This window comes from Muscardinus avellanarius (assembly GCF_963383645.1).
Source record: "Muscardinus avellanarius genome assembly, chromosome: 15".
NCBI classification, from domain to species: Eukaryota; Metazoa; Chordata; class Mammalia; order Rodentia; family Gliridae; genus Muscardinus; species Muscardinus avellanarius.
In genome coordinates this window covers 6,766,458-6,788,966 of record NC_137801.1, presented here as the reverse complement: position 1 = coordinate 6,788,966, position 22,509 = coordinate 6,766,458, and the positions used below count along the sequence as shown (strand labels likewise).

At 47.0% G+C, this 22,509-nt stretch overlaps 1 protein-coding gene across 1 annotated transcript in view; it reads right to left on the bottom strand.

The window, feature by feature from the left end:
* GRHL1 (grainyhead like transcription factor 1) overlaps positions 1–20,030 on the bottom strand; it is a gene marked incomplete at both ends in the record, with an annotated part of 48,379 nt that extends 28,349 nt beyond the window's left edge. Inside the window, 11 exon segments of the mRNA XM_080711577.1 lie at positions 5,568–5,662; positions 7,059–7,170; positions 7,358–7,514; positions 9,380–9,456; positions 10,662–11,052; positions 13,678–13,748; positions 16,482–16,643; positions 19,810–19,838; positions 19,841–19,922; positions 19,925–19,981; positions 19,983–20,030. Of these exon segments, the coding sequence (XP_080567703.1) occupies positions 5,568–5,662; positions 7,059–7,170; positions 7,358–7,514; positions 9,380–9,456; positions 10,662–11,052; positions 13,678–13,748; positions 16,482–16,643; positions 19,810–19,838; positions 19,841–19,922; positions 19,925–19,981; positions 19,983–20,030 (1,281 nt within the window).
* Positions 20,031–22,509: the final 2,479 nt, after the last annotated feature.

Sequence of the window (22,509 nt, the reverse complement as noted above, 5' to 3'; positions counted from 1 at the left end):
AAATGGAAGGCTCTGAACTAGGATCAACTGTCTCTGTCACACCCACGGACAGAGTCACACCAGCAGAAGACATAGTTCCATCAGTCTGTAGGCAGCTGGTCCCAAGCTGAGACGGAGAGGGCACCTCCTGCTGCAGCCGTGACAGAGACTCACGAAGAGCACTGCAGGCCCTACGGCAGCCCCGCTGGACAAAAGCCGAGTGTCAGGCATCTAAGCCATGGACCACACAGGACGCCAGAACAAACCTGACTCCAGCTAACTCTGTCTCGGACACCACTCACTCCAGCAGAAGCCTGCACACGTCAGACAGCGAGCTCTTCCTTGTTAATATTTTTTAAATGAAATCTGCAATATTATCCACCATCTGGTGTAAGAATTTAGATGTCACCTCTAGATAAAACATATTGGTTAGGTATTGTATGTCCTAGGGTTCACTGTATCCTTAAAAAGTGGCTTAATATTCATGAGGCTCATATCTACATGGAGACAAAATCTTGAGCTGTGCTCTGAAGTGTGCCCGTCTCCCTTTGCACGCTGCCTGGTTGGCTGTGAGCAGAGATGTGTCTGAGCCCCAGATGGCCCTTCCACAGGGCTCCCCGGGAGCTAGCTGGCTGCCCAGTGTGAGGCTGCTTTTTGGTTTATAATTTCCTCTCATCTGTAGTTAAACGCCATTTGTCCAATGTAGACTTATTTCTTAGTAGTAAAAGTGCTCTCCTGCTAAAAGTGCTTGTATTAGCCTATATGAACCTGGCGTGGTGGCACACTCTTGTAATCCCAGCATTCGGGAGGCAGAGACCAGAGGATTGCGGTTTGTGGACAGCCTCAGCTACTCAGCAAGGCACTTCGCAACTCAGTGAGACCAGTTTCAAGAAAAGAAAAAAAAAAAAGACTAAAAATAGGCCCGGGGGGTGGGGGGGGTAGCTCGGAGGTACAATACCTCTGGGTTCCATCCCCAGTACTGAAAAAATATATATATAAAATGAACTCTTACACGTTTAACGCCCTTCGAGACTTCCTACCCACTTCAGGACCTGGATTCCACTTCCTCAGAGGCTTTGCTTTTGACAACAAGCAGCAAACACTGGCCACATGGACGGTGAGTGCTGTTTTACGGGTGCTGAGCAGGCTGTGCACCTGGGCACGGGACCTCACTTAACGAGCACAGTGACATGTAACAGGCACTCAAAGAAGTTAGTTCTCTTTCCCTGACTTCTCTTTCCTCTGTTTATTTTAGATCTCCAGGTTCTGAGAGGCCCTTATTTCATATCACTAACCAAATCTCAATGCTGTTGTAAACTTGTAAGGTTTACAACCCAAATCAAAACTAACTTCTGGCCAGGATGTATAGACTATCTGTAATTACCACTTGGTTTAGGAAATACAAACTACTTTCTCAAAGTTCATTTATAAAGTGATATATATGGTTCACCTTAGAAATCATGGTACTTATTTAGGATTTCAGGCTACTCTACAAAGGCCCACTTATGCCACAACCGACCTGAAGTACTATACCAGTGTCAGAGTGGAATGGGAGCCTGGAGCTGGCACAGGCCTCACCTGCAGCCTGCTGGATGGAGACTGTCGGCATAGCTCCGCTCGTGTCCCCAGCCCTGGCTGTAAACACCCTCTGCACCTCCTGATCCTCGCTCCTCCAGATGACCAGTGCCCTCCAGTCTGCCACGCATATTCTCAGCCTCAGCACTTCCCTGGAGTGCCATCTTTTGCTGTTCAAAATGGTAACTGCCATGTCTCCCTGCCTAACTTACCTCAAACAGCTGGTCCAAGCTGTACAGAGGAAGAAATCTGACTGTGTTACTTCCCTGTGAAAGGTCAGTGTCTGAACTGCCACTTGTCCAGAGATTTCTTAGTCATCAGAAGACTCCTGGCTACCCACATGAACCTCTCTAATTTGGGGGAAGGCAGCAAAATGAACGAAAAGGGTCTGCAAGGTGGATAAATCAGCATTCCGGGGGTCAGTTTTAAAGGCATTTCGGCTTTAAAAGCAACTTCTTCCCCTACCATTGGCAAATGAATGACTTTCGTCTTAACTTTTCCATGGTACCAGCAAGTATATGCTTACGAAGATGAGGAGGGCAGGCCTGGGGCAGGGTGAGGCCTAACAGAATGTGCTTCCCCAAGTGGAACAGAAGCCAAGGCAGTCACATTTCACCTTCTCCAAGTGAGAGGCAGAAGTAGTGAGATTCAGAAGCCACACAGGCTGGGCACGGTGGCCCACACCTGTAATCCCAGTACTTGGGAGGTTGAGACTGGAAGATCACAGATTTTCAGCCAGCCTTAGTAATTTAAACTATTTCAAAATAAAAAATAGAATCAGGCTGTGGGTGAAGTTCAGAGGTAGAATGCCCCTGGGTTTGATCCCCAATATCCCCCCAAAAAGTCATTATTGGGTCACTTACTCTGCCATGACCAAAAGGGTGTCATTAAAAAGGGTGAGGGGGTGCGCACAGCCTCAACCACCCTTATGCATGTGGGGAGAGGAAACTGGAATTAGGAATCGGCATATCCGAAGTGGGAACAAGAAAGTGGGCAAAGGAAGTAGATATTTTCTGAAACACACCAACAATACAGGATTCTGCATGTATGCCTGCTCACCCTGGCTGCCCTGAGGCACTAATTACTGTAAGTATAAAAGCAGAAAATATCAGCTTGGGCAGGGAAAGCAAAATATGCAGACACTGAATTCCAACACAGGCTTGAAGCTGATGCCTGACATAGACTTCAAAGGAAGCAGCCTCATTAAGAAGTGGCCCAGCACCCTTCAGAGGGCGAAGGCTGAAACCTTGCCCCAGAGCTGGGCTGGGAGGGAGAGGAGGGATTGGCCTGTCCGTCACAGCACCTGGGCTCAGGACCCTCAGCCCAGTGGGTTCTCTGGAGGCCATCGAGTAGACGGGCCACGGTTGCTACCTGTGCTCCGGGCTTTCCTCACTCTATAGAGAGTGACACATCAGAGTGCCTTGCCCACACGCAGGCCCTCCTAGCCAAGATCGCCAAGGCTCTGACAACTCTGCTTATTAATCCCAGCAACGCCCAACAGAGAGATGAGCTGGCCATACAGCCTCCTGATTCTTCTTGAGTGGCAAAGGGGAAAAACTGAGCCAGAGAATGCAGGGACTGACCCAAGGTCACACCTAAATTAGAAAAATGAACTTGGCCCTGGTGTTCTTTGCCGCCTGCCCCACACTTTCTCAGTCAGTCGTGATGGCAGACAGGAAGCACTTCTCCAGGTGGCCTTGGGAACAGAGGCGCCCTGAGGGCACGGGCCACCTCTCCTCATGCGTTCTTCTCAGCAGCCCTGCGCCACCACATTTCATTTCAAATAACCCTACCAACAATTTTAGGAAGAGGTGAGTTTACCTTCCCCCAGGACCCCCCACAGTAAGTCACATGGTTGATCCAGTGCTCAGCTCTGCATGGACAGCCTGATGACACCTGTACTCCACCAAGGGGCAGCAGGAAAAGCTCCATGCAGTGAGTCAGCCGAGCTTAAAGACCCGCTCTTGCTTAGACGTGAAACCCAAGTAAGAAAGAAATTACAATCAAACTTAACATAGCTCCAAACAACCCCACCCCCACCCCCTTCAGAACTGGGGATTGAACCCAGGGGCACTCAGCTACCTCATCAGCCCTTTTAACATTTTTTATTTTGAGACAGGGTCTTGCTAAATTGCTGAGGCTGGCTCAAACTTGTAATCCTCTTGCCTGGGTCTCCTGAATCACTGGGATCCAAGACATGCAGCGCCACGCCCGGCTCCATCATTTGATTTTAAAAGCAGCTGAGGCAGTATCTACTGAAACTCTAATGCTCAGCCTCTAGTGTGCTCACTGCCATTACATCATCTACTAAACTCTTACTGAATAAAGAGGAAGAAGAATAGAAAAGAGAAATCAAAGAAGGACAGAAGATCATTTGTACTGGGTGTGAGAAAAAAGTATTCCTAACATAATAAAAACTAGAGGTCAATCTTATTTCAAAAACTACCAAACAAACAAACAAACAAACAAACAAAAAAGCACGTTTCTAGAGCTTCCTTTTTCTTTTTCTTTTTGGTACTAGAGACAGAACCCAGGGGCACTCTACCTCTGAGATACACCTTCGGTCCTATTTTATTTATTTATTTATTTATTTTTGTGGTACTGAGGATTGAAGACAGGAATATTCTATCTTTGAGCTATATCCCAGCCCTATCTTATTTACTTTTTATTTTGAAATGGAGTCTCACTAAATTGTGGAGGGCTTAAGTTACTGAGGCTGGCAACAAATGTGCGATCCTCCTGCCTCGGCATCCCAAGTACTGGGGTTATAAGTGTGTGCTACCATGCGTGCCTTTTTATTTTGAAATAGGGTCTCTTTTAAGTTGCTGAGGCTGGTCTGAACCTGTGATCCTCCTGTCTCAGACTCCCAAATTCTGGGATTACAGGCATGTGCCATTTGGGCTTAGCTACCAATTTTTAAAGTAATCCAAATAGAGAAAGAAATACCAAGACTCAAAAAGACAGTAATAAGATAGAGTATAATAAAAGGGAAGAATGCAGTAAGAAGGGCAGAAATTACATGAAAATGTGCTCAATTTTTCTTTTTTTTTTTTTTTTGCGGTACTAGGGATGGAACCCAGGAGCACTCTACCTCCAAGCTACACCCCCTATTTTTTATTCTTTCTTTAATTTGAAACAGGGTCTCACTGGGTTGCAGAGGAGCTCACTAAATAGTAGCTGAGGCTGTCCACGAACCATGATCCTCCTGTCTCAGCCTCCGAAATGCTAGGATTACAAGCGTGTGCCACCACACCCGGCCTAAATTTTCCTTAAAGGGTACTCTAAGAAAGGGCACAAAGAGCTCCCATTGTCCAAATAACTGTAAGTTGGACACAATTTTCAGCTGTAAACGGCCAAGACAGAAAGCTCCTTGCAGCGGGTTCTAGTTACAAGGCACTGATGTGAAAGGAGCACGGCTTTGGCCGGGCGTGGTGGCGCATGCGTGTAATCCCTGGGCATGGGAGGCGGAGACAGGAGGATCACAATGTTTCAAAGCCAGCCTTGCTGGCTTAAGAGACCCTGTTTCCAAATAAATGTAAAATAGGTCTGGAAGTGTAACCCAGGGATAGAAGGGTTTCCAGGAACCCCAGTACCAGCAAAAAAAAAAAAAAGAAAAAGAAAGGAGCACTGCTTTGACAGCATGTGCAGTCCTTCTCGAGGACTGCGCAGCCCCGGGGTGCTAGGCGCTGGTCTCCCACCTCCCAGGATGGAGGGCGGGCAGGGATGAGCTTGGCCAGCAAGTGGGGAGCAGAGCCCAGTGAGTGAGGGGCTGGACTGAGGGCCAGGCAGATGAGGGTGGAGCATGGCTCAGCCCCGGCTCTCACACGCGGGGCTCTGCAGGTTAGTGTGCAACACAAACAATCTTGTTCTGGAGGAAGGGAGGGTAAGAGGAGAGTCTCATACATCTGGGAATGGAAACCATGTAACACTGCAGAAAATGGTCTGCTGTCACATCACTGAGCTCTTCCCATGCCTCAGCTGGAGATGTCAGCACCCCAGACCTGATGACCTACCTTGGCTTCATCGTTAATGTCCCAGGTGAAGGAAATGGCATTGTAGGCAATCTCCTCAATGTTACTGATGGTATTGAAGCTTTCTTTATAATCAGCTACATAAGATGGTAAACAAGAAAAAGAAGTTCATTATTTTTAGTTTCAACATGAGATCAAGGCACAAAGAAACATTTAGTTTTCCAGGTTATCACCTCTGCATCATTGCACGCGTGCGCGCGCTACACCCTCAGTCCTATTTTATTCTTTATTTTGAAATAGGCTCTCACTAAGTTCAGAGGGCCTCACAATTGCTGAAGCTGGCCACGCACCTGTGACCTGCCTGTCTCAGCTTCCCAAGTGATGGGGTTAAAAGCCTGGGCCACCGCGCCTGACTACTTCTGCATACTTTAAATGAACATTTTGTTGGGTTGAAAGAAGTTCAAAAAATGAAGAAGAATCACAGAACTTCTGTAATAGAGGAAGGTTTATACATAATTTATTCTCATTATGTAAAAATTAGGAAATTTAAGTAAAAAAGGTTTAAATAACAGTCCTGATGTCACAAAACTAGTCTGTGGAATCAAGACTAGAACTCAGTTCTAATTTTTCTGAAAAGAGAACAGGCGCATTACAAAGGTAAAGAAGAAGTAACACTAAAGCCGGGCGTGGTGGCGCACGCTTGTAATCCCCGCGCTTGGGAGGCTGAGACAGGAAGATCGCACGGGTTCAAAGCAGCCTCAGCTACGTAGTGAGGCTCTCAACAACTTAGACACTGTTTCCAAATAAAATGTAAAATAGGTCTGGGAGTATAACCTGGAAGTAGAAAGCCTCTGGGTTCCACCCCCAGTACACTAACAAAAGTACACTAAAAAAAGTAACACTAAATTTAAGAGCCATTATGATGTAAATCATGGTTTCAGGAGGAAATTATACACCAGGCAAATTAAAGGATTTGTACAGTGATTTCAGGAAACACAATGTGTGCGCTCCAGGTGGGGATCAGGGTTATTTGCAGACATGAGATCAGCGTCAGCACATAGCTAAGGAAGCCCGTTAGGAAATTGCGCACCAGTGGGATTTCCTTTTACTTAGTTGGTTCCTCTCTGAATTATCACCTCCAAATAGTGACCAGCACCTTTTAAAGACAGTACCCTTCAGACTGGGCAGGGTGTGGCTCAGTGGTAGAGGGCGTGCACGCATCAGGCCCCGGGTTCAGTCCCCAGCACCGCAAACCAAGTGCAGACTGCAGGGTTAACATGGCTAACTCCTGTGTGAGCTGGCTAGCACTCCTGGCCTCGGCATTACGTGGAAAGCGCTGCCGGGCACAGGCCCCTATGAGGGAAGCAAGGCCAGAGCCTGGTTCCAGGAGGCCCAGCACAGTGCTTGGAACACATCAGTGGCTGGCAAAAAAATTCAAATGTTTTCAGCAGGAAGCTCGTCACTGCCAAAAATAACTGGATTTGGAGAGCACGGTGCTTGCACCTCTGGGAACGAGCGGCGCCTGGGACTCACCGATGTCAATGCACCTTTGTTTGGCGGTGTGCTGCCGGGAGTGCCAGTACTTCCAGTGCCTCAGCTGATCCTCTCTGCTTTTGTCTTCAGCAAACACCACCATGATCACACTCTGAGGACGAGAGCGCTACAGTGAAGACAGGGCCGGCAGCGTCTCCAGATGCACCTTACTAGCTCTTACGGTTCCCACTTGAGGCTGCACCGCAGCCTATGCTCAGAGCTGCCTCGGCCCTGGAGCTCTCAGGACCCGGGGACCTCTGAGGTGCTTCTTAGACAAGAGGAGCAGGAGCGGCACTTACGCGGACTTTGCTGATGGGGTGGTGGATGCCTTCGTTGCTGCTCACCTCCTTTAAGGTGACAGGATAGAACTGGCCTTTGTTCAGGTACGTCATGGTGCTGTCTCCCGGCTTCTGCCGAAGCGACTTTGAAGCTTCCAGGGTGTACTCAAAGTTGTTCCTAAGGACAAAGAAGTCACAGATCGCTAATCCAGTCTCTGAGAAGCTTCCTGCCTGCTTCAGTACAGTCCTGAAAAGCTTTAGTGTGAGTGCACTGAGACAGCAGACCACCAAGCATCCAACAGACCACATCACATTGTAAAAGCAGCGCCACCTTATCATGAGAAATAGTCTTAAACACAAGTCCTTGGTGACCAGGAGTTCTCAGATCTCTCAGATGGGGCACTACAAAGTGCCCGCTAAAATCTCTGTGATGTGAAGTTAACAACTAGACGTTTGGAGGCTGAGGCTATGGAGGACGCAGTAGGTGAAAAGGCCCAGGGCAGGAACCCTCACAGGACTCGCTGACGATCTGCTCTTGTTCCAGCAAAGGTTGTGAATAGCAGCTGCAAGCCCTGCATTGAGTGCGATTGGGCCTGCGCAGCACTTTTACTGTTTCTACGTGCAATTAGAACCTTCAGTCCCTAATTCTGTTTCCTGTTACCTTACACCACCCTCAGACATGCACCTTAATGACCTTCTTAAGCCAGAGGTCAGCAAGTTACACTTATCTTTGTAAATAGTAAATAAAGTTTCATTAGAAGACAGCCACACTAGCCGGGCGTGGTGGCGCACGCTTGTAATCCCAGCATTCGGGAGGCTGAGACGGGAGGATCGCAGTTCATGGACAGCCTCAGCTACTTAGTGAGGCCCTCTGCAACTTAGTGAGACTCTGTTTCAAAATAAAGAATAAAAAATAGAGCAGGGGGTATAGCTCGGAGGTTGAATGTCCCTGGGTTCCATCCCCAGACCTGCAAAAAAAAAAAGAAGACAGCCACACTGTCTGTTTATGCATCTGCAGCTACGGCGGCAGAGCTGGGTAGCTGCAAAATCCTAGAGACTCTATGGCCCATGAAGCCTGATGTCTTTACTCTCTGACTGGCTCCATAAGTCTACTGACTTTGCCTACTCCAAGCCCAAAGGCATTTGAGTTTGTGACACCCGCACTTTGAGGCAAGTCTTATATTAAGTCTCAATTCCTACAAAATCCTAGACTTTAAGAAATTTTAAAAAATTGCAAAATATAACACACGTTAAAAAAAATAAAATAATAGAATAAAATCCTAGGCTCCAAAATAATCAAAACAAAAATGCCCCAAGCTATTTATATATGTTCCTAATCCTGGAAAATATTCATATTCCTAGAATGGGATGGAGTTTTGTGAGGTTAAATAGATGCTACCATTATTTATTTTATCATTAGCAAGGCTAATAAAAAAAAAAAACCCAGGTTTTAGCCAGGCATGATGGCACACATTTGTAATCCCAGCATTTGGGTAACTGAGATAGAAGGATCGCGGTTTGCGGACAGCCTCAGCTACTTAGTGAGGCCCTTTGAAACTTAGTGCAACCCTGTTTCAGAATAAAAGAATAAAAATAATAGGGCTAGGGGTGTAGCTCTGAAGTAGAATGCCCCTGGGTTCCATTCCCAATACAGCAAAAACAAAACAAAACAAAAAACAAAACCTTTTGTTGCTCCTAAAGTTTCAGCCAACTAAACACTAAACTTTACTAGAAACAGAAGGAGCTGCATCAACCTAGTTCACTCCCAGCCTCTCTAGAGATTCCATCCTACATCACAGAAGGAAGAAGCCAAGGAAGAGAAGCACCAACACCAGGAGCCGAGGAAATTGGAAAGAGTCCAAAGGGCCCCAAATTAAATGCACCGCAACCAATGTCCTCTACCCAGGATCAGGCCGCAGGCAGCAGTCAGATGAAGGAGAAAGCCTGCCAAAGCCACCTCTGATTGGTCAGTATCAAGGTAACAGAAAGGGAAGAGACCACAGATGCTGAAAATTAAAAATCAAATTAAAAGACAACGATTACCCAGAAACACTGTCAAATACATAGTCCTCTGAATTCATGCCAGGCATCCGCAGACTGAGATCCGAGGGGAAGAAAACCTGAAATATCAATGCAATAAGCCACAACCATTTAACTGTTATCATGGTTACTAAAGACCAAGGTCTGGTACCGCGTAAGTGTGTGGCTTACAGCAACCCACTATCCATTCAATAGTCATTTTCAGATATATTTATAAAACAATTAAATTTTATTTAATTTACTTTTTGCGGGTTTGGGGATGGAACTCAGGGGCATTTGACCTCCGAGCTACACCCCCTGCCCTACTTTTTATTCTTTATTTTGAAACAGGGTCTCACTGAGTTGCAGAGGGCCTCGCTAAGTAGCTGAGGCTGTCCGCGAACCGTGATCCTCCGGTCTCAGCCTCCCGAATGCTGGGATTACAAGCGTGCGCCACCACGCCCAGCTTCATAACAATTAAATTTTAAAAAGAAAATTATAAAAAAAAGAAAATATCTACTTGACAATCTGCGTACACACATATTTCCACAAAGTGCTTGTGACCTATTAATGCCATTTTCCATCTTTCCCACACACTCCAATTCTATTCAGCTGCAGCCAAAATGTCCTGAGGTCTGGGGGTTGAGTTTGCACCACTGACCAGATGACCTGATGCCTTTTCTTGGAAAAGGATACAGTTTACTTCTAACCCCATAAACAGAGACAGACGCTATTTCCCACACTGGGGCCCAAAAGCCAGTCTCAAACACTATAAATCCCTAACTTTTAGCTGAGCGAGACATGCATGACCATGACCCCTCAGAACTATTTGGAGTTAATTTATACCTCGCACAAGATGCATCTGTCACCTGTCACACTATGACAGCACGACCAGCCAAGAAGCGCCCGGCAAACCCTGGATAAACTGTGTATATTAAGGCCAGTTGCAGGGAGCTTTCTTGGGCCTAGGACAAAAGCTGCAAACAGACTGAATTTCTGCGGTCAGCAGAAGAGCAGGCACAGGGCTCCCTTGCTCACTCTCTCTCCAACAAATCATTGAACTGAAATCACAATTGCTAACTCAGCTGCTGAAAAGATTAGCCATGTGCACTTGATCGTAATTTCTGGATTTATAGGCTTAGCTTACAAATTATACCCATGGGCCTTTTCTCTTAAAAAAAACATCTTTTATTCCTAATCCATTCATTTCAGGCTGAGTTTCAAGCTTACATAACAAGAAAAAGGTGGAACCCAATACTTATGCAAACACACAGGCGTCTTAGGAAGATGTTTTTGTTTCCTGTACCTCCTGAACACCCTCCTTGAAGGTCTCGGAGAAGGTGGAGTCTGGAGTTCTCCGCTGAGCGTTTGGGGGCTGAGCACCAGAGCTGAACTGGTCAGTATTGAGATTCCGGTCAAAAATCACCACGCGCTCAGTGGGCTCAGGATGGTACACTGCCGGGGGGATTCCCACAGCGAAGCCATGGGGCTGGATTTCAGTCTTGATGGAGTGGGTAGGCATTGTTGCTATGGAGACAGTGACTGTTGTATCAGGAGCTGTCAGATGGCCTCTCTTATCAATGCCTACTTGGTTGCCATGAGGAAGGACAATGTTAAAGGGCACATTTTTCAGTACTTGCACTCTGTTTTCTCCAGTAGAAATGAGGGGCTGCTCGTTCACATTTGGTATGCTGTTTCTTTAAGAAAAAAAAAAAAGAAAACCATTTTTAATCTCAACACTGATAAAGTTCTCTTTGTTTTTTGCAGTGGTGCTAGGATCAAACCCAAAGCTTTACACATGCTAGACCATTGCTTACCACTGATATTAACATGGTAGAGAAGAAACAGAAAATGGCACAACTGCTATTATTAGAGAAGGTAAAAAGACTTTGTAGTTAAAGGTCAAGTAAAATAAAGGAAGTAAAATTTCATTTTAAATACTGAGGATTCAGAGCTCTCCTAAGCTATCTGCCTTCCTTCCTCCTTTCTGATTAAACCAGGGGCATTCTACCTTCAAGCCCTTATTATTTACTTACTTTTATTTTAAAACAGGGTCTCCCTAAGTTGCTGAGGGTCTCAGTAAGTTGCTGAGGCTGGCCTCAAACCTGTGATCCTCCTATCTCACCCTCTTGTTGGGATTACACAGGTATGTGCCACTGTGCCTAGCCTAAGCTTTATTTTCAATAATCCCAATAAAAAGTCTCTTATTTTGCTGTAAGGCTGAAGCTACAATCATCTAATCATTGGGGTTAAAGTGCAGACCTAAGAGTTTGCCATCTGCCTGGGTTCAAATCCTGTGTCATTTGAGCACATCACTCCATCTCTGCTCATCTGAAAAGTGGGGGTAAACAACGTCTAGCCTCTCAATGACTGAGATGGAAGAAAGGCCCAGGGTTGCAGGGAATAACACCTGGCACAGAGGTGCGCAAGAAGTCCGGGCCAGCGTTACCTGACCTCCGCGTGGCCCAGTGGGGATGCTATTTGGTTTTCACTTACACCAAAAACAGTAATATTACACTGCATCAGTAGATGCTTTACATAAACTAAGTTTAGTTTAATAAGTATTCTGGGTAACATACAATGATTTCTAATGAGTAAATATGAAGTGTATGTGTGTTACCGGGGACTGAACTGAGGGCACTCTACCTCCACGTCACACTCCCAATCCTATTTCTGTGTGTGTGTGTGTGTGTGTGTGTGTGTGTGTGTGTGTGTGTGTTTTGCTGAGGATTGAACTCAGGGCATTCTACCTCCAAGCTATACACCTAACCCTATTTTATTTTTTATTTGGAAACTGGGTGTCACAAAGTTTGAGAACCTCACAAAATTGTTGAAACTAGCTTTGGACATGCAGTCCTTCTCTCAGCCTCCCAAGTAGTGGAATTGTAGACATGCACAACCATACCATGCTTGGCTAATGAGAAAAAAAATTTATTTTGGGGTGTGTGTGTGTGTGTGTGTGTGTTGTTGAGGCTTGACCCAGGGGCATTCTAACACTGAACTATACTCCCAGCCCTATTTTGTTTTTTATTTGATTTTTTTATTTTTTTATTTTTTGGTGGTACTGGGATTCCTGGAAGCCCTTCTACCTCCGGGCTACACTCCCAGACCTATTTTTATACTTTTTTATTTGGAAACAGGGTCTCTTAAGCCAGCACGGCTGGCTTTGAACCTGCGCGATCCTCCTGTCTCTGCTTCCCAAGCACGGGGATTACAAGCGTGCCCACCACGCCCGGCTTTTGTTTTTATTTGAAAGCCAGGTCTCACTGAGTTGCTGGGCCTCACTGAGTTGCTGGGCCTCACTGAGCTGCTGGGCCTCACTGAGCTGCTGGGCCTCACCAGGCTTCTGAGCCTGCATGATGATCCTCCTGTCTTGGCCTCCCAAGTTCTGGGTTACGACCTCCATGCTCAGCGTTTAAATGCACTTTTAAAGCCCCCCGAAGCCAGGCTGGATGGTGCACACTTGCAATCCCAGTACTTGGGAGGCTGAGAAAGGAGGATCACAGGCTCATGGTTAGGCTCTGCAACTTAGTGAGACCCGTTTCAAATTAAAGAAAATAATGCTGAGGTTACGTGTAATTCAAAGGTAGAAGGCCCCATGGATTCCATCCCCAGTAAAATAAATAAATAAATAACTCTAAAATCTTACAGGCTGAAAACAAAGATAAAAAGCAAATGGGCAATTTGATATATTTTAAGACCAATAAAACGGTTCAAATGCTCAACCATAAATTCACTCACAGAAATTTATCCTAAAGTAAGAGAAAAGAGGCAGAGACAGCAAGCTAGAAAATTTTTCATTAAGGCTTTGTCATAGTGGGAAAAAAAACCCCACAAAACTAGACATAGAGCTGGGCGTGGTGGCACACACTTGGTATCCCAGCATCTGGGAGGCTGAGACAGGAGGATCGCAGTTCTCTAAGCCTCAGCTACTTAGTGAGGCTCTCGAAACTCAGTGAGACCTTGTTTCAAAATAAAGAATAAAAAAATAGGGCTAGGGGTGTAGTTCCGAGGTAGAATGCCCCTGGGTTCCATCTCTAGTACTGCAAAAATAAAAAACCCAAAACAAAAAACAACAATTAGATATAGCCATAATAATCAGGGTGTTTAGAATTTGCTTCAAAATACTCTAACAAAAAAAAATTAATAAAAATTGTTTTTAAAGTTAAAGAAGAGGGAAGAACAGCTTATACAAGAAAATTTATGTTGACAGGTCCTGAAGCTGGTCATGGATGCAGACGGGCTTACACTATTCCTCTTCTCTGATTGCGTCTGAAAATGCTTTTATTCTTCTCTTTTCAATATGATGCAGTAAGCATTACCTTTTACTATGATCGGGCTCAGGGTGTTCAATCTCTGGCTTCACTGTCGATGACCGCCTCTCTCTCGGAACCTTGTACATGAACACATGTGAAAATCAATCAGTTCTCACCCAAAGAAAGAGCCTGTTATTTTTCACCAAATTCAATCATTTGCTCATCTCCTGATTGCCTACCAATTACCAGACTCTGGGAGACACAATGAAGAAGAATGCCTTTGCCCTCGGGGAGTTTACAATCTGGTGAGTTAAAAGCACTGTTATTTAGTTGTGAAATTTAGTTGCGAAATAAACTCAGGCCATCGCAAATTTACTTCATCAATGGAATATAGGTTTCATTTCTTAAAAGAAAAATCTCTGGGCTGGTCTCACCCACTTGTCTACCCAACCTAACAGAGAAGGAAGGACTGAGGTGCAAGGAGCTCTTTCAGCCTGCCAGCTGCCCCCCCCCCCGCCCCCGCCCAGAAACAAAGCCAAAAGGATGGCCTGGTACGATCCCTCCTTCAGATCCAAATGCTGGCTTCACCCGAGAGGTCTCTGGATGCTTTGGGACTCACGTGGCCACCACCCCAAGGACAGACCTAACTCGGCTCGTTGCATTCCTCTTTTGACTCCTCCTTGCTTTGCCAAGAAATGCAGGGCAACGTCAGCGAGCATACTGCAGACACCAGGCCAACTTACACTTCCCCCCAGCATGTACTCTAAAGTTACTAGTGCTTGAAAGTGGTTTTCAATAGAATTCTGCTCTCACGTTTCATCACTCAGGACAAAACAACTTATTATGTCACATATTAAGCGTGCTTGTAAAGCTTTACCAAAGTCACCATGTAAACATGACTGATGCTCACACCAAAGAACTTAAAATAATTTAATACTTCATCAAAAAAGAAAATGACCTTAAGGAGGGTGCAATAGCACACATCTGTAATTCCAGCCTCAAGGGATTACAGGAAGCAGAAGGATCCCAAACTTGAGGCCAGAAAGGGCAGCTTAAGGATGTGGCTCAGTGGTAGAGCTCTTACCTAGCATGTGTGAAGTCCTAAGTCCAATTCCAAGTTCAAAAAAATTAGAAGAAAAAAAAAGCCGGGCGTGGCGGCACACACTTGTCATCCCCCGCACTTGGGAGGCGGACACAGGAGGATTGCGCAGGTTCGAAGCCAGCCGCGCTGGCTTAAGAGACCCTGTTTCCAAATAAAATATAAAATAGGCCTGGGACTGTAGCCCGGAGGTAGAAGGGTTCCATCCCCAGTACCACCGAAAAAAAGAAAAGACATATATTCAGGTCTCATCCCAAGTTTGGTAATCCAATCATCATCTTTGCTTTTTTTCCTCCTTTGTCTTTTATATTCAGGAAAGAACACAAAGCCAGAATATAATAAAAGACCAGTGATTGCTTAGACTAAGTAAAGGTCTTTAGGATTTGATTATTCCTTTATTTTAAAGTTTCTGCTAGTCTGAAAGTTCTCAAAACAAAAAGATGACAATTGTGCACACCCCCCACACCCCCACAAGGAGACACCATCAGCAGAAGTTTCTTAGGGCCAGGGGTGTAGCTCAGTGGTAGAGTAATGCTAGGTTCTCGGTTCCACCCAAAAAAAGTTTCTGAGATTTTTTTTTTTAGTAGCACTGGGGATTGAACCCAGGAGCATTCTACCTGTGAGCTAAACCCCCAGTTTGATTTTATTTCTTATTTGGAAATAAAACTAACTTGCGAGGGCCTTGCTAAGTCATCAAGGCTGGCTTCAAACCTGCGGTCCTCCTGTCTCAGCCTCCCAAGTACTATGATTATAAGCATGCGCCACCACACCCAGAGTCCTGGTCTTTATAAAGGCGGTGGCAACAGTACGTTGACTACAGATAAGTTCCACTTGGAAATGAGATACACCCCCCACCCGGCAAGTTGCACTTCAACTTAGTGACTATTTTAAATTGTGTTGTAAACTCTTACTAGCCATATGCAAGTATCTGCTTTGGTTGGAAAGAGAATGCCGAGGGGAATGCAGAGGCAAGCACGTCCCCGCAGAGAGCATGCTGCACCAGAGAGGACAGTTTGGGCGGGCACAGGCCAGGGCTGCCATTGCAGCTGCACAGGTCCGAGTTGCAGGCCCAGGGAGGGAGAGGTGATACACAGCGCAGCAGGTCCAGCACGACACAGGACATCAGTAAACGGAAGCTGCGTTAGGAGGACACGAGGACGCCGAGACAGACAGGTACATCCTTTCCACACCACAAGAACCGTGTCACACTGCAAGCATGCTAGAGACGGCATCTGACTAGGACTAATCCACATATCTGCAAACAGGCAACGTACTCTGATCTTAGAATTAGAAGTTCCCATAGTAAAAAAAAAAAAAAGATTTACGTTTTCATGAATCCTACGATCAAATCAAATCAAAGGCTCTATAATAACACTTATCTTAATAACACAGAAAACACAGTCACCTGACTACATAGGAATAAAGGTGGGGCACAGGTAAATGGGCTCTGCCCACTCTCCATGGCACCAGGAGCCATCCTTGGTGCAGCGTTCAAATCCAGGAAGACACATCCACCGCCGTCTTTTATAGCAGTCTCCCCTCTCAGACAGCAGAACAGCTGGCTACTTCACACGTTTTTAAAACAGCCCTTTGATTCTACGGTTGTAGATGTTCAGCTTTGAAGCACACTAAGTCAAAGTACTCATTAAACTATTTATAGTCACTACAGAAGCAGCCAGCAAACGCTCCACCAGCAAATGACTGTTTTATACGCTGCTGAATCAAGGGCGCCGGGGCCTGTGGCTGAGGGTTTTAAAGAGCGCCAGCCTACCTTGTAGTAGTCGTAGAGCAAGCCCAGCGCGGCTGCGCTGTCTTCGTCTCCATTGATGCTCATCATCGCTTTGGTGGCCGCAGTGAGCGGGTTTTCCAGGAAAGACTTCCAGGCTTCATCCTCGCTGGTGTAGGAGCGCCGCTGCGGGTAAAGTGCTTCATTCTGAAGAACCAACACTGGCCGTTTGCTTTAGAGGAGGGGGGAAAAAGAAATTTTATACTTTTCTTCTGCGAGGCAGCACACTCTATTTTTTTAAAGAACCAAACAGCTAATTCCTTTCCTATCATTTCATCAGTGATCAAGACAAGACCAAGAGGCAAAACCAAGTTCCAGGGTCACACAGGAGGCATGGAAGCTGCCAGTTGACCTACACATGGAATCCAGGACATAGTATTTGGGAAAAAAAATCTCCAAGTAAATGCCAAGCTATAAAACATTTTACATAGACAGACACAAAGACACAGCAAGGCATAATAAAGAACACTACTCTTTCAACACAATCAGGACTGCACCGCTTCCTAAGCATTCGTGCCAATGCACGTCACTTCCCTCTGCTTCTGCTGATGCTGTGCCTTCAAACACCTCCTTCCGAAAAGCAGGAGCAGGGGGGAGGGCTAGAAAGATTATATGTCGTCCAATCCTCGCGGGTATATGAGAAAGTTAAAATAGTCTACTGATTACCAGCAGATTGAGCATGGAATGTGGCCAAAGGGGACTATAAATCAATAAAGAAGCATAATTTTCTGGCATGCGAGTTAACTGTTTATCTTAGAGATAAACGCTCAAGAACCTACAAGAAATGAAGCCATTGAATAAAAAGAAATTTTAAAAAAAGGTGAGGAAGCCAGGCATGGTGGCGCATAGTTGTAATCCCAGCATTTGGGAGGTTGGGATAGGAGTATCACAGACAGCCTCAGCTACTTAGTGAGGGCCTCTGCAACTCAGTGAGACCCTGTTTCAAAATAAAGAATAAAAAATAGGGCTGGGGGTATAGCTCGGTACCGCCAAAAAAAAAAAAAAAAAAAGGTGAGGCTATCTGTTTATAAAAATCTTTACTAGCAGGCTGGGGGTGTAGCTCAGTGGCAGGATGCTTGCCAAGCATACTAAGCCCTGGATTCTATACTCAGCACTACAAAAAAAAAAAAAAAAAAAAAGGCTAAGTGTAGATACATCAGTGGTAGAGTGTTTGCCTAGCATGCATGGGTTCAGTTCCCAGGACCCCACCACCACCAAATAAATAAAATCTTTACTAGTTTTCCACATTGTGCAAGAATTGTTACATGTTAACAATGTAGTTGGGTGGGAAAAAATCCAGAAAAATCAACTGTGATCTTAGTGAAGCCATAAAGAAGATTTAAAAGATTAAAGTAAACATAACTGATTCCAAAAATTTGAAATATAAACAGACTCAAAAACTATTCGGTCTGTAGTATTTAGTAAGTCAATAAAGAGAAAAAACTGAATACCAACTTTAGCAAAATGAAGCCGTTTTTACGGTGAAAACTAAATTGTAAACATGTGGAACTGCTCTATGCTATTGGTATTCTAGCAAGCAAATTAAGGATCAGTTCTCATTGCAACACACAAATGAAATATGTAAATGGCCTAAAGGTGACCTACCTTTTCTAAAAGTGAATGTAGAAAGACTGACTATCTTTTCGAGTAATCAACAAAGGTTAAGATTTGGCAGTCACCCAAGCCCTTTTAAAAAATTGTGTGTGTGTGTGTGTGTGTGTGTGTGTGTGTGTGTGTGTGTTTGAAAAAAAGGAGAACAATTTTGGAAAGGGGAGAAAAAAAAAAACCCAGCAATTTAATTTATCTCATCAAATGGAAGTGTTATTTCTGAACTCACGTCTTCCCTCATATTTAGGAACACAATCCTGAAAGCTTTCATTTGTAAGAGTCAGGAGGCGGTGTGCTATTATGCCACAAATACCACTGGCTGTTCAAAGTTTGTTTTAAAATGGAGAGGACTGTCTATGCGGATCTCAAATTTTAAGAAAATAAAGAAATACACAAAGTGGCACTCCCTGAGCCACCATGTCCAGGCTGCCTCAGCTACGGAACCAGCGCCCCTTGGGAGATTTCCTGGTGTGCTGCTAAGCTATTATTAATAGCCTAATAGCTACTTCCACAAGACTATGACGGTACTGGGCTCGTTCAATTCCCGTAATGCTAGTTTTTCAGCTTCCCTTCACCCACTCCCGTCCCAAATTTGTACAAGCATCAAGAAAATAAATATTTTTCAAATGTCTTCCTGCCCATAATCACCCTGAAGGTGTTTTATATTTCCAGAGTGTGCCAAAGGCCAAAATGTTAATTTAGGAAATTTTGTCTTATCTGAACTGTAAGTCAAAAAATAAACATGAGAGCAGTGGCCTTTCTAAATCCACTTGTTCAAGGCCATCAAGCTGTGGTTAGGCCCGACCTGCTCATCAGGACTTTCAAATGAGACTTAAACCCTTCATCAGTGATCTCTCAGGCTTCAGAAATAAGCACTAATTTAACTGCATTTTCTGACACTCAAGATTAATCTCTTTTAGTTACTCCATACATAATAACTAACCTCATCCAGAAAAAGACACACTTAAAACGATCCTTAATTAGGAAACTATCTGCTCTGGATTTAGTTGCTGGCTTAGTACGAGTTCTTTTTTTTTTTTTTTCTTTTTCTTTTTTTATAAACGAGGTTTTTATTCATGTCCTACCTGGGGTAGTGTGGCAAGGGTCATCTTATAAAAATTAAGGGCGGGGAGTTAAGAAATTCGGAACAGTTTCCTATTGACAGAAAAGTTGCAAGTAAAACTCAGAACCGCATCCCTCACACTAGCCCCCTACGGTCTCACATCAACGCATTAGCGCCTTACATTTAAATCCCCATTTCCAAATTAAAAAAAAAAGGGGGGGGCTATTCATTCGTTCATACTTCCCAGCTTATCACCCTGATTTCGGTTTCGTCCTCTTGATATTCTCGGGCATTAAAAGCACAGCAATCTGTAATTACCATCAATGATGCAAGCGGCGGGAGAACACCCACGGCAGTTTTCTCATCAGGCCGGCCGGGGAGGGCAGCGCCGGCCGCCCGGCCCTCGACCTCCCCTCCATCGCTCCGCGGCGGGGGCACGGCCGCGGGGAGACGGCCGCCGGGCTCCCGGCCTCGGCTCCGCACGAGGGTCCCCGCGGGCTCGGGCCAGACGAAGGGGCGCCGGCCGGCCGGGCTCGGCCGCCCTCGGCCTCCCGCGCGCGGGGCTCCTCGCGGCAGGTGCGGCCCGGCCGCCCGACCCTCGGCCCGCCCGCCCGGCCGGCGCCGGCCTCCCGCCTCACTCACTTGTCGTAGTCCTGTGACATCGCGCTCCTCGCCGTGCCGGGCCGCAGAACTGGACTTTCGGGTTGGGACAGTACACCCGATCCGGGGGGAGGAGGCGGCGGCGGCGGCGGCGGCGGCTGGCGGGTCCGGAGCGGCGGCCCCGACGGGTTGGGTTCGCTTTTCTCGCTCTGAGCCGGCTCCGCGCGGGCTGCGCGCACTGGGCGCCAGGCTCGGCCGCCCATTGGCTGGCGGCGCGCCGGCCCGGGGCGGGGCCTCGAGGGCCGGGAGCCCGGTCGCGCCGCTTGATTGGCTGGTGGGCGGGCCCCGGGCGGGGCCGCGGCGGTGGGCGGGGCCGGCACGCCCCGCCCCTCGGCGCTGCGGGTGGCGCGCCGAGCTCGCGGCGGTCGGCGCCTGCCCTGGAGTGGCGCCGGCGCCCTGCGGCTTCGACGCCCGCTCGCCGCCCTCCGCTCGCCCACCGAGAGCGTCCAGCTGGGCCCGCCCGCCCGCGCGCCCCCTCCGCAGGCCCGGCGGGTGGAGCCTCCTCCGCGCGCGCTCCCGCCCCGCGGGTCGCAGGTGCCTCGCGGGGCCAAGGCGCCCCCGCCCTACCCAGACCCCTCTGCCAGCCTCCCAAGCCTCGCCTCCGCTCTCTTCTTGGAGCCCCTGGCTGTTATCCGAGAAAGATCACCGAAATTTCTCTTCCCTGCGCCTTGCGCAGGGGCCTGGTTGTAGAGTGTTCCTACTCGTCCATTCCATATTGTCCACTCTGAGACAGGGCATGGGAAATCCACTGCCCTGACGCGTTGCTTCCCAGGGAATGGCGGCGTGGGTGCCTGCGGAGTGGCACAGGGGCCTCACCCGAGCTGCCTCCTCTGCCCGGGTGCCCACCAGCCTTCCCGGCTCTGCTCACCCTTGGCTTCTTACATCCCCATCTGGGCTTCAGCCTTCCCCGGACTCCTTCCGCGGACTCAGTTCACCCATGCTGCACCTCCCAGCTGCCCAGTGCAGGCTCGCTCACGGCCACCCCTTCCACCAGGCCGTGGTGCCCAGCTGGAGCTCCCCGAGAGGCCCGCCACATGCCTGGCACCAGCCCAGATAGGCTAGGGCGGCGGGCAGAACAGACAAAATCCCTGCTTCCTCCAGCTTCCTAGTTGAATGACAGTCAGCGTACGTTAAGAAGCAGCGAGCTCTGAGGTGGACAGGGAGTGATGGGCGAAGTCCAGGTTTCAAAGACTCGAGGGAGCCAGGAAGGAGCTTGGGGTGGAAGGGAAGGAGCCTAGGCAGAGGCGCAGCTCTGTGTTGGAGTGGGGCACACTGCTGCATTCCCTGGACAGGGAGATCAGTATGGCTGGAGGGCACAGAGTGATAATGGAGGAGGAAAGCGGATTGTGTAGAGTCCTGCAGGTTTCTCTGTGGACTTTAGGTGTTTTTGTTTGTTTTTTGGTTCTGGCGGGTCTGGGGATGGAACCCAGGCATCAACCTTAGAGCTACACCCCTGGCCCTACTTTTTATTCTCTGTTTTGAAACAGGGTCTCACTAAGTTGCTGAGAGCCTCACTAAGTAGCTGAGGCTGGACAAGAACCTGTGTGATCCTCCTGTCTCAGCCTCCCAAGTACTGAGATTAAAAGCGTGCGCCACCAGGCCTGGCTGGACTTTAGGTTTTACACCGAGATGGGGAAGCATTAGAGGGTATGGAGTAAGGCAGTGACAGGTCTCGCTCATGTTTTAAAAATAATCTGAAGGCCGGGCGTGGTGGTGCACATTTGTAATCCCAATGTTTGGGAGGCTGAGACAGGAGGATCACAGATTCAAAGCCAGCCTCAGCTACTTAGTGAGGCTCTCAGCAACTTAGTGAGACCCTGTTTCTAAATAAAATATAAAATAGGTCTGAGAGTATAGCCCAGAGGTAGAAAAGTCCCTGGGTTCCACCCCCAGTACCACACATAATAATTAATAATAATAATAATAATAATAATAAAATAATCTGAGTCATGCATGGTGGCGCATATTTGTAATCCATTTGGGAGGCTGAGACAGGAGAATCATGGTTCACGAACAGCCTCAGCTACTTAGTGAGGCCCTTTGCAACTCAGTGAGACCCTGTTTTAAAAATAAAGAATAAAAAATAGGGCTTGGGGTGTCGCTCAGAGGAAGAATGCCTGTGAGTTCCATCCCCAGTACCGGAAAAAAAAAAAAAGCAAAAACAAATAAAATAGGGACTGGGGATATAGCTTGAAGGTAGAATGCCCAGTACCAAAATAAAATAAATAATAATCTGGTTGCCCAGTGGTAGAGGGCCAAGTAGGAGGTGACTGCCACAATACAAGAAAAAGCTAACTATAGAGAAGCCCAGGTTGGAAGAGAGATCTGATGAGAAGTGAATTCTAGGTAAACGGTCGTGAAGGCAGAGCAGCAGGATTTCCTGACATTTGGGTATGGGGTGCGGATTTAAGAGTTAAGGTTTTCAGTTGAGCAACTGGAAGGCGTGATTTGCCATCTGTGGAAACGGGCGTAGGTATTTTGCGGGAGGACAGGAGTCCTGTTTGGGGCGCATGCAGTAAGTTCAAGGTTTATCCGTGATCCGTGTCGCTGTGTCAGGTAAAGAGCTGGATAGGAGACGAGTCCAGGCAAAATGTCTGGGCCAAAGCTTGACCCTGGGGCGGTCGTCAGAGGCATACAGATGACGTTTAAAGCTTTGGGATGGGATGAATCGAAGCAGCGACG